The sequence below is a fragment of the Conger conger genome, chromosome 4, assembly GCF_963514075.1.
Source record: "Conger conger chromosome 4, fConCon1.1, whole genome shotgun sequence".
Taxonomy (NCBI): domain Eukaryota; kingdom Metazoa; phylum Chordata; class Actinopteri; order Anguilliformes; family Congridae; genus Conger; species Conger conger.
This window is the reverse complement of record NC_083763.1, coordinates 47579542-47591759: the sequence shown is the minus strand read 5'-3', so window position 1 is coordinate 47591759 and position 12218 is coordinate 47579542. Positions and strand designations below refer to the sequence as shown.

The window sequence follows — 12218 nt, the reverse complement described above, 5'->3', positions numbered from 1 at the left end:
TTGTTGCCATCCAGAAAATTCCACCCCAGCATAATTACATATTCATTTCAGAAACTCTTATCCATAGTGACTTACACTCTTGGAGAAACATTAACACATTCACCTTATTAATATAAGCAATAGTGTAAGCCTTGTCTAACAGAATTTCCACAGCAGAAACATCAATAAAGAACAAGTAAAAATTACCAATATAAGTCAAGTAAAAAAGTATGGATTAGGACAAAAGGTAGCGGCATTACTGGGTAGAGATGGGAGGGGGACCAAAAGCAGTCACGGTATGTGTTCAGTCTGTACCAAAACACAGCTCATTCAGACACACATTAGATAGTGATGCTGTTTTCTATCCCTGCAGGGTCCAAATACTCATAGGGGAACTCTTGGGAGTCAGACCTTGTCCTGATTTTCTTTCCAATTTCCATCAGTGTGCTTTTGAACTCCATGAGGGGATCTCTCATATGGCTTTCAAAAGCAACTTCCTCAGGGTACTCTCCAAGTGGCACCTGTAGGGAAAGTAACCAGGAATGAGGGCCAGAGCTTGAAGGGGGAACACTTGTCTACATCCCAAAGCCCAAATAAATGCTCCCTGAGCGTTTATTTCTTTTGTTCCATCCATTTGTTCCAGAGAATATTTGAAATCTTCAGTAACTTCAAACTAGGCCAAAATATCTTGGTGCTTCCTAGAGTTCATGCTTACCAAAACAAGAACTCCAAGACAAGTACAGTAGATACAAAACAACTCCATAACATCAAAGATACCATATTTAATGTACAGTAGGTACTGGTATGACATCCTTTTCAGCATGAACATCAAACCCAGCACTGGTGTGCATGGCCAAGAAGTTCACTTTTGGTCTCATATGCCTATGACATCTGTTTCCTCTCAAAGTTCTAATGGTGAAAATAATTCAAGTAATTTTTATTATTTCTGAAGGAATGCAAATTGCCAAATACTTACAAAGTCATTTGGAACCTGGCTGAGGAAACTAACCACTCGCATAGCCTCAAGTGTTGTAGTAATGTCTGGAAGAGTGTCCATTATGTCTTTTTCAGTCACCTCCTTGTCCTTGGGTGCAGGCTTCCTCATTGTTGTTGGTCCATTTGGCATCCAGGCATAGATATCATACTGATAATGACAGGGAAAAGCAATAAAACTCACATGGGAATTGCACTGGCATGTCAATTGCACAGCCATTGTGTGACTGCAATTCCTGTAGCAGTATGAGGGCCTACAGCAGGGCTGCCCAACCCTGTTCCTGGGGATCTACCAACCTGTAGGTTTTCCCTCCAGCCCGAACAAAGCACACCTCACTCAACAGCTAAACATTGAGCTGCTATTCAGTAGAATCATTCATTCATTATCCTAACCCGCTTACCCTGAACAGGGTCGCGGGGGGCTGGAGCCTATCCCAGCATACATTTGGCGAAAGGCAGGAATACACCCTGGACAGGTCGCCAGTCCATCGTAGGGCGCACACACACCATTCACTCACACACTCACACCTACAGGCAATTTAGACTCTCCAATCAACCTAACCTGCATGTCTTTGGACTGTGGGAGAACATGCAAACTCCACACAGAGAGGCCCCGGCCGACCGGGATTCAAACCCAGGACCTCCTTGCTGTGAGGCAGCAGTGCTACCCACTGCACCATCCGTGCCGCCTTAGTAGAATCAGGTGTGTCAAATTAGTGTTGAAAAACCTACAAAACACTAGACCTCCAGGAAAAGGGTTAGACAGCCCTGGCCTACAGTATATTCATTACATTACATTACATTACAAGGCATTTAGCAGATGCTCTTATCCAGAGCGACATACAATGAAGTGCAGATGAAACATAGGAATACAGGAACAAGTGTGAAGAGAACCTGGTTAGTGTCAACAGAACACCTGTATTAAGGACAGATATTCAGTTGCCTATCTGGACAAAATCTGTTAGTAAGACCAATCTATATGTATTATGAATTTGGTGTCATGATTTCAACGAGAGAGGTACAGCATTTTAATGACAAAAATAAAAACAATGACTTACGATTTAAGCTATACAATGTTTCTCTTGAGGCAATTCATGAATGTTTCTTTGAGGATACAGTACCTGCCCATGGTTCACAGCAGCATGTTGGGCAGAGCAGGTGAACATAATCATGGTGATGTATTTAATGGCTTCTTCTCTTGTTTTCAGGCTTGAGGGACAATCTAGTGACCAACACACAACCAACATTAAAAAAAGATATTGGCATTTGGTTGACTTTCAGTAGCTTTGACAAATACTAGGGCTACTGAACTATAACACCGTGAACAGGAAGAGATATGGTCCATTGGTTCTGTGAAGTAACTAGCAACCTCAGTCAATACATTTCTTCAAAATGGCACTCATACCATTCATTCAGCAAGCACAATAAATAACAAGATTACCGTACAGATGTATTGTCTCATACCATGGTCTGGATAAATAATTGATTCTGATTGGATGCTAGGAGGTGACAAAAATATTACTGGCTGTGGTCTGGCAGTCGGAGCGTTGCCGGTTTGATTCCCCGCCTGGGGGGAGTGTCGAAGTGTCCTTAAGCAAGACATCTAACCCCTAAATGCTCCTGATGAGCTGGTTGGTGCCTTGCATGGCAGGCAATCGCCATTGCTGTGTGAGTGTCTGAATGAAAAGCATCAATTGTACAGCACTTTGGATAAAGGCGCGATATAAATTCCAACCATTTTCCATTTACCATATTTGAGATCACCCTTATTGAACAAGGCAACTTACAAATTCATTTAAACTGTCTGTCTGTATGAATGAGATGCTCAATAATGTACGTGGGATGTCCGTTGGCTGACCATGAAAAATAATAATGTAATTATTATATAATCTGTTTGTCAAAATGTCTCTCAACCTAGATTGGCCATCATAGGTTGGATTCCCTCATGATATTGTCTCACCAGGAAGTTTTTTTTTTTTATTATCAGCGTTTTAGAGTTTTTTTAATAAATCCCACTGGGGAGTTTTGACTTCACCTGTCTTTTGTGTGTGTGTGTGTGTGTGTGTATATATGTCCGTGGGTGGATTTAAATGGTACATTTAAGGCTGCACATTTTTTAAAAGCTTGCCATTTGGCAGTGTGGACAGGGCTTTTAAGTTATTTTGAATGAGGTTACCTGACTTCTGCAGAAATCCATAGTTGTATATGAACATCACCATTTTTTGGAGCTCTGGATCCTTCTGGATATCTTCGTCATCTTTATAACATCTATTCACCACTCCACGAACAAATCTGTATATATTAATAATAATTCAATTTAATAAACAGGTTTGCATGAATAGTATTTGCAAATTCAGAAATATCTCTACAGAAAATACATGTATCCTCCATGCAATAAAGCAATTTACTTATATATTGCATCCCAGATGTCCATGCCATCATCTCTGTAGTGAAAGTTCTTCAGATTTTCGATGCCACGCTGCTTCACATTGTCTGGCAGGCAGAGGCTCTGATAGGTGATCTTCTCTGTTGCTTTTTTTAAAACCTCCCAAAGCTTATTCCCAATGGCTGTGTGCTGTGTGGGCAAATTTTTAAAATTTGGTATTGTTTACTGGGTAGCACAAACTTACATCTTTTAACACATTAAACTTTGTAAGCAGTACTCAAGGGGGAAAAAATGGTTCAACACAGTCACCATGGTGGCCACATATTAACACAGCACTCTGGCACTGCTGGATAGGCACTTGCTTTGCTCTTCTGGATTCTTAGCTTACGAGCTTCACTATATGTTTGGGTTAGTTGGCACTTCCATTCAAAATAGCAAATGAACGTTAATATCTCACAAGTTTCAAAACCAATCTCAATGCCATTCCGCAGGTCTACTACAATGGCAACGTCTACCGATTTTGGTATTGATATGTTGCACCATTTCTGTGTTATGGAGACCCTTAAAAGATTTGCCTAAAACATATATTTTTAAATGTGCAGAAATAACTCTATTTAAATCCAACAGATCCCGACACAAGATCACTTATTCTGTGGGAAATTCAGAAATATGCATGCATTTCATACCTATTCAAAATTTCGCCCCGAATTGACACAAATTAGGCTAATTGAACATTCTGGTAAGAAACAGACATGAGAATCGTTATTGCGAGCAGGCAGTAGATGTCACCGACAGAAGGCTATTACTGTCCACTTTAGACAGTCTCACAGACTGTAGCTCTAGTGCAATGTAACCGCTAGCTCTAAAGTTAACTAGCTAACTGTTATATTTGGTGTGATCTGGAGTGACTGCAGTTATATTTTCAGCAGGACCTTTGTGGCTAACTCATGTCTTGCTAGATTAGATATCTAGCTATAGCTTGATATTGCCAGCAGCAACAACAAAGCTTAACATAGTCTACATACAATTGATCCCTGTGGTATTGTGGATTCCCACAAGGATCAGTGCTGGGACCACAGCTCTTCTTCATTTAAATAAATTACCTTAACAAGGACATTGACATATTGATCAGATATCGCTCATATAGTAGTCAGTGGTCTCTGTGTGGAATAGTGTGCCAGGTTATGTTGTGGAGGCTGAAACTCTGGTTTCCAGACCAGGCTTGATATAGCGCAAGATACAATTTCGCTTTTCGGTAAACTAAGCATTCGGGACACATTAGTGTTAAGAAAAGGTGACCATTGCTATGCTTAAAGGCGTGTTATTTCATGTTATAATAGAAAAAGGGAAAAGATTATCTTGGATAATTAAGGGTCAAGTTCATACTGACCTCCACGAAGAATCCACCTTTATTGATGAGTCTGTTTCTGGCAATAATATTGATTGGTAAGGTGTACCGACCAGTTGCATGAAGAATCTGTTAACACATAAATGCATGTTGCTAGAGCTAAATACACTATAGAAAATACAAATATACTCTATCAGTTGATAAATAAAATATGTTACCAACCTAAAAAAGCATGTATCCATTGAACACTCAACAGACTCAGCTGACCAACACAATGTTCTCAAAGGGAGAAGTTACATGTCACTGTAATTATTGCGTGCCAGTATAGGCAGAATAGCATTAACCTTGAGACAAAAGCTCCCTCAAGGTTTTCTACTAGCTCTATAGTGCCCTGCAAAGCCACTCCGAATCCTACACACGTACTACAGTGCACACTCCAGAAAAGTCACTAGTACCTAGAAGCAGATCCAAACAACAGGTGGTAGTGGAGTCCAATTTGTGCAGAAGCAAGAAAGCAAGCAGAGGCAGCACAGGCAATTAGCTGCATAGGGAATTGTTGGTTTAAGAAATGTAAATCTCGCAATCTGATTGTTAATAGCAGTGATAAAATAACAATAAAATAACAATATACCACTGTTATGACTTATAGTGATTGTTTATAATTGTATTATCACCATTTTGTGGTTTTATTATGTTACACTTTTTATTATTATCGAAATATGAATGCAACAATAATTTGGGACGTCGACTTCGACGTTGATTACTAAAATTTTAATAAATAATACAATTAGAAAAAATAATGTAAAGCTTTGATAAACCTGTTATATTAGTGCTCTCACCATTACATGTAGCCTTGACTTCTTCTGTCTGTGCCTCCCTGCCAACTTCACTCTCTATCCTCCCTGACCCCCAAGTCTTTTAAATAATCCATGCTACTCTAAGGATACGCTGACCCAGTGCAAAAGTTCCCCTCCGGTTCAGGTGCAGCCCATCATGCTTGTACAGCTCCCTCTTGTACCAAAAGGAGTACCAAATACCTCATAAACCTTTACCCATCTCCCCTACAAGAGAGCCTGCTTGCACTTGGTACAGGTACAATTTCAGGAAAGACTAGCGTGGAGGTTCTGTTCCCAATGTGGACCATGACAACTGGATCCCTCCCTGCTCTGGCCAGGAACTTGTCCATGCACCCCACAAGATCGTTTACCTGGGCAGCAGGCGGGCAACACACTGTGCAAGATTCCTTTTTGCACCTGTTTTTCTCACCCTGTCTGGTCTGAATTCCCCTGCAACTTTTCCCCTCAAGAAAGTTACTGCCCAGATGGAGACACCACAGCTTAAAAAAGTGAGAGGTGGCTCTGAACAGTTAGAAGCAGAAAACTGGAGAGATTCAACGCCTCTTAACTTTATGAATTTAGCTACGTTACTGCACAAAGATGCACTAAATCAATAATATAATCAGCTAATTTAGCATTCCTGCTTAACAAAGGTGAGCTAACTCACCTTTAAAATAAAAGAACCCTTTGTACTAGCTCGGTAATATTTTATTTTGCAGGACCAAATGCAACCAACAATTAATCAGGAATCCTTGAAATATACTACAGTTCCTGTTTATAATGGTTTACAACGTTGCTTCTAGGAGGGCAAACAACCCCCCAAAAAACCTTGTTAGCTTGAGTTTGGTTGGATTATCTAACTGGTTTGCAGCCGAGTGCTTAACCAACGAAGAAAATGGGGTCCACCTTGCTTTGTTTATAATATTGGATTTTTGAAACACAAAGTAATATTAACCTCCCACTTAAAAGCATAACTCCACTCAAATATAACCAATATGCTCTGGTCTTATTAAACCACAACACCACAAATAGGACGTGTGTAAGCGTGTATCAGGCACGTAAACCTGTAGAAACCAGTAGAAACCATTAGATTATTGAGCATATGATTTTGACCCATTTTCACCATACCATTTTAATGGTATTGTTCCCCTGTTCTTCTGTTAATTGAAATTGAAAACAAATTAAATGTATAATAATCATTAATAAAGTTTTAGCTATCTAGCTGGTTAACTCTCAATTTATTCCACTTTTAAGAAGTAAGTAAACTGTATTTATATCACACCTTTCTAGTCACAAAGTGACTAAAATTACAATGAAAAACAATATCAGATACAACACAAACTGCAACTAGACAGTCTGATTTGATTGAGATTACTACCTTAAATCTTTTTGTTGTGCACAAATTTGTAGTCTATCATCAAATACCATCCAATACCTGTCCCTGTCTTTATTTCACTATAAAAATGGATGCAGATCTCCCTTAATCTGGTGAAGGATCAGGACAATGATCAGATTTTTGAGAATTAGACCAGCCCCTTTAACATAAGTAGATAGAATTGCGCATACCCTTGATAGTGGATGTTGATCAGCCATATCGTAGCTACCAATGAAGAATATTTCCCCCATCAGATGTGTTCTGAGAAGATGAGAAACCAGTTGATGGTAGTAGAATTCAGAGTTCCGAACCCAGATCTTGGCTAAGAGCCAGGGGTATTTCTTGTCTTGGGGGGTGAAAACTGGATTGTCCTCTCCAGGCTCCTGCTTCAACTATGAGAGAAATTTTTATTTTTTTATTTTTTTGTCAAACATATCTTCATACTTATCTAGATTACTCAACAAACATGAATGTAAAATGTCCTAAACGTATCAACCTATCAACAAACATCATGAACAAAGAGCTCATGGACATCAAATTAAGAGTTTCATCGCAAATATATGGGCTATCAATTTTTTTTTAGCTAAATATTTAGCTAAAGGTAAGAAACATTTGGCTATATACACTAACCAAGCACTTTATTCGGAACAGTTTTACTTTATTATACCTACTCGAGATTATCTAACCAGCCAATTGTGTGGCAGCAGTGCACTGCATACAATGATATAGATAGGGGTCAGGAGCTTCAGTTAATGTTCACATTGACCATCAGAATGGGGAAGAAATTTGAACTAAGTGACTTTGACTGCGGAATGATTGTTGGTGGCAGACAGGGTAGTTTGAGTATCTCAGCTGATCTTCTGGGACATGCACTAGTCTTTAGAGTTTGCAAAGAATGGTGCAAAAAACCCCAAAAAATCCAGCGAGCAGCAGTTCTGCAGACAGAAACACCTTGTTAATGAGAGATAATTAACGGGACAATGGCCAGACTGGTCAAAGCTGACAGGAAGGTGAGAGTAACGCAAATAACCACACATTACAACAGTGATATGCAGGAGAGCATATCTGAACACACAACGCATCATAACTCTAAGTGAATGGGCTACAGCAGTAGAAGTCTAAAAAATAAGTCTAATAAATACCTAATAAAGTGCTCACTGAGTGTATTTGCAATGGTCTTAAATGCTTGTGTGTGGCCTTAGCTGTACTGTTTGTTCTATTTTCTTTAAATCAACAGAGGCATTATGCATTGTTCTCCACTGAAATTGTAATAAAATAAACCTTTATTTTGAAACCTCTGCTTGTTCATTCAACTGAACACTCCTGGGAAGTTAACCTTAAAGGTACAATAGGTACGATTTTTGTGTTAAAACATTGTTACAAGACCATTCCAATCCCTTCCTATCATTGAAAAGGGCTCAATGACGTGTTGACTCACCCTCTGCATGTGTTTATGCAAATTCGGGTTTTCAAAATATGCAGTTGACGGGCCGGCACTTTGTACCAAAGTACTGCCCACATAACTGCTAGTGCCCCCTCCATTGGCGCCCAGCCCACTGGCGCCCAGATGTAAATTATTTGTTTTGTATTAATTCTAGTATTTTTATGTAAAAAAAATATAACTTCATATTTCTTATAAATGAAGGCAATGGTGTGTGCAAACCAGAAATGAAAAAAATGTTTTTTGAATGTAGCTATAGTGGTTACCGCGGGATTTCAGTTGGTATTCGAGCCGAGTAGTTTTTCTCTTGGTCTCGGCTGGCTATTGCTTTTGTTTTGCTACAATAAAAATGGACATTCGCAAGTGGCTTAAATCGGCAGTCTCTTCCAATTCCGTCTCCTCTTCCAACGTTATATTGGAGGAATCAGATTCTGCCAACAAGCCCCGTGATGATGTTGATGGCGGAGAGCCTGAGCCCAGCACCAGCAGCGGCGGCCATGGATCGGCGTCAGCTAGCTCGAATACTACTACTACTAGCCATGCTGCTGCTACAACCGGAATGGTATTTAGACCACAACTGCCTGGAACTTTTGGATTATCTTCAGTGGATGACCTTGGCACGAACAAGCCTAAACAAGTTGTCTTGAACAAATATCCAGTCTGAATGTTTGGGGCCAAAAAACGCTCATTCTATTCTCGCTGGTATAGGAACAGGGACTGGCTTGAGTACTCCGCATTTTTGCTATCGGCGCAGGAATTTCAAATCTGCAGATGCAACGTTAGGGGATTCAATTACTGGAAACATGCCATTGAAGCTAGCAAAGGTTTAAATAAGCATGCAGCTTCAAAGGAGCATTTAGCCCGTAAAGTAATGTGGAGGGAGTCGGTAAAATGTAGAGAAACGGGGACAGTGATTTCCGCTGTTCTGAATGCAGAACACCTGGCATTACATGTCAGCCATAATTGATATGCTCAAGTTATTAGTGGTGAATGAATTGCCCTTACATGGAGATAATGCTGGTTTTGCCAGCATACTAGAAGGTCATGGCTCCATTGAACTGTTCTTGTCCCTGTTCGAGTACACCATGCGTAAAGATCCAGAACTGACAAAGATTACAAAAACAATTCCACAGAATGCACGCTACACCAGCCCAGAAATACAAAGGAGATGATCGACCTGATGAACAATTTTGTGACAGAGGAGATAGTGAGACAAGTATGGGAGAGCTGGTACACAATAAAAGTGGATGGGACACGGGATCCTATCGGCCAAGAAAACAAATCTGTAGTTGTGCGTTACATTGACGAAAACGTAACGGCCACGCTAGAGAAGGGGGATGCGGAGACATTAACTGATGTGATCATTGACAAGCTCACGAAAGCCGGACTCAGCCCCAAAAAATCCTGAGTCAGGTTTACGATGGCGCGTCACTAATGTCTGGTAGACATGGTGGTGTGCAGTGATTGCTACAAAACAAACAGGGTCTTGACATACCATACATTCACTGCTTTAATCACCAACTTCATTTGGTGGTGATTTATGCCATGTCCAGTGAAGCGGCTGTCGAGGAATTTTTCAGTGTATGCAATATGCTGTACAAGTTCATCAGGAGGCCAACTGTCGCTATTCAATACAAGGGCGAGACCCTGAAACGCCTCTTGGACCAGAGATGGACTGGCCATTTGGCAACAGTCAATGTTGTGGTGAAGAGTTTTGCCGATATATCCACATTATTGACCAAGGTGGTGGAGAACACACAGGGCCATGGAGCCTAGGCGCTGGTCGAGGCTGCTGGGATACTTTGTGTCATATCCCAGTGCAGCTTTCTTTTCATTACACACTTTGTTCAGGAAGTTTAGCAACCAATCAGACTACTACAAGCCGAAGATATGGACTTGCTTACTGCAGTTACACTTGTGAACAGTGCACTGGAATGCATAAAGACACAGAGAATGAGTTTACTGCACTGTGGGATCCAAGCAAGAGAAGACGCACTCCTAACAAGAACCTTTGTGCATTTGTAGTTGAACAGTTGGACAGTTACAGAGGGACACAGACTAAAAGCCAGAGATCCTGAGATTATTTTACAGCGTTATTGATCCTGCGCAAGGAGAAATTGCTTGCTGCTTTTCATGGATCCATCGAAGCTTAGCCCTCTCCTGAGATTAGCTGGCACTGAAATCGTTGAATCTGAATATGCTGTGGCACATACGTTCCTGTTGAAGAAGACGACGAAGACCCCCATTCCCCCGAAAGATGGTAAATGGACAAGAGCTAACATTCTTAGTACATTCCACCCTGGACTCCAGGCCATGCCCACTGCCAAGCCTATACCCTTGCTCTAACATTGGGGGCATCTACAGCTATGTGTGAACTCATTTTCACCACTGAAACACGTTTTCTCTGAGCATCGGCGCAGCAGGTTACACAAACGCAAGGCCCAGCTCATCCAGCTCGCCTTTGAAAAGGATCTTTCTTACTCACAAAGATGAATGGAAGGACATCTTAATGAGAAGATTCAACACCCAGAAACGCTTCAACTGTACTCACACCATACAAGGTAACCAGAGTGCTAGCGCCTCCTGGTAGTTACAAGGGCTTTACCTAGTGTTGGAGCCAATATGGGTGCTTTTTGATTAGGGTTTTACTTGTGTTATTATTATACCATGCCACTAGAGGGCAGTAAGATATTGGTGATGGGTTACATCACCTACAATCAGGTAACAAATAGGCACAGGTGTGTAGGCTCAGTGTTTGGAAGGCAGAGATGAAATGGTTCTTACCGCAATCACTGGGTGATAGAACAGAATTAACCGAATTAAATGGCAGTCCATTAAAGTCCATGACACTGATGTTAAAGAAAAAAGGGTAACTAAACTGACTCCTGAGGGTTTGGAAATGTTTGTTGAAGATGTTCAAAGAAAAAGAAAAGCAAGCTTAAATAAAGCAAAACAATTGAGAAAACAAATCGAGACTCTTATGCAAACAAATGACAAAGTGTCTGAAATACAAAAGAACTTGAAACATTTTATGACACTTTGCGATGATGCTGTTGAAAAACACAATCAATTGATTGATTTGCCACTTCCTGAAGATGAGTGCATAAATCAAGAGGACTGGTTTAAAGCAAAAATGGGTGCAAATGCGGAGTTTGTTCGCAATGTGAAACAATGGCTGTTTGATAATGGCAATCCGCATGGGTCTGATATTATTGTGCAACCAGAAGATAGTATTTCAAATATTTCAGTGAAAACCAAGGTTTCAAAAATGTCTTCAACTACTTCCTCAGCCTCTCGTAAAGCTCAAGCATAAAAGGCTGCTTTGCTTGAACGAGCTGCCGCACTAGATGCTAAACATACATTGGAGGTTGAAGAGGAAAACATAAAAAGAAGAAAGGAGAGGTTACAGCTGGACACGGAAATAGCAGCTACCAATGCAATGTTGGAGGTTTTGGAAGGAAGTGTTGTGTCTAGTCGTGCTAAAAGCAAGAGTGATGGCATGAGCTCATATCTTGACGTGTATAAAATGCAGCAATCTGAGGCTGCGCCAAATGCTGAATTGAAAGAAATCAAGGCTACACCATTGCAAGCCCAGGAAGAGAAGAAAACGACTCAACCTACAAAAACAGTGTCACATACACAGGTTGTGCGACCAAAGGAACCAAGACCAAACCAGGAGCAAGGCGAATATGAACTAAGAAATATTGACAGGTCTCATAGACGACCAGTTTATTCACTTGGAGCAAGCGATGTCATGTTTCATCCTCCCAATAGGCCAACTTTGCAGTCAAGGGCCACAACGGACCAACATCAAAATAGATTTCAAGATCAAGGGCGTAATGATTTAGTTTTGCCATCTA

General features: G+C 40.6%; 1 protein-coding gene across 1 annotated transcript; it reads right to left on the bottom strand.

The window, feature by feature from the left end:
- Positions 1-237: 237 nt before the first annotated feature.
- Positions 238-10604, bottom strand: LOC133126638 (hydroperoxide isomerase ALOXE3-like). The gene is made up of 6 exons (XM_061238978.1): positions 10572-10604; positions 3381-3547; positions 3149-3264; positions 2094-2194; positions 956-1123; positions 238-500 (listed from the first exon to the last, which is right to left on the bottom strand). The coding sequence occupies exons 1-6, from the start codon at positions 10602-10604 to the stop codon at positions 321-323; spliced, it is 765 nt and encodes a 254-aa protein (XP_061094962.1). The 3' UTR covers positions 238-320.
- Positions 10605-12218: the final 1614 nt, after the last annotated feature.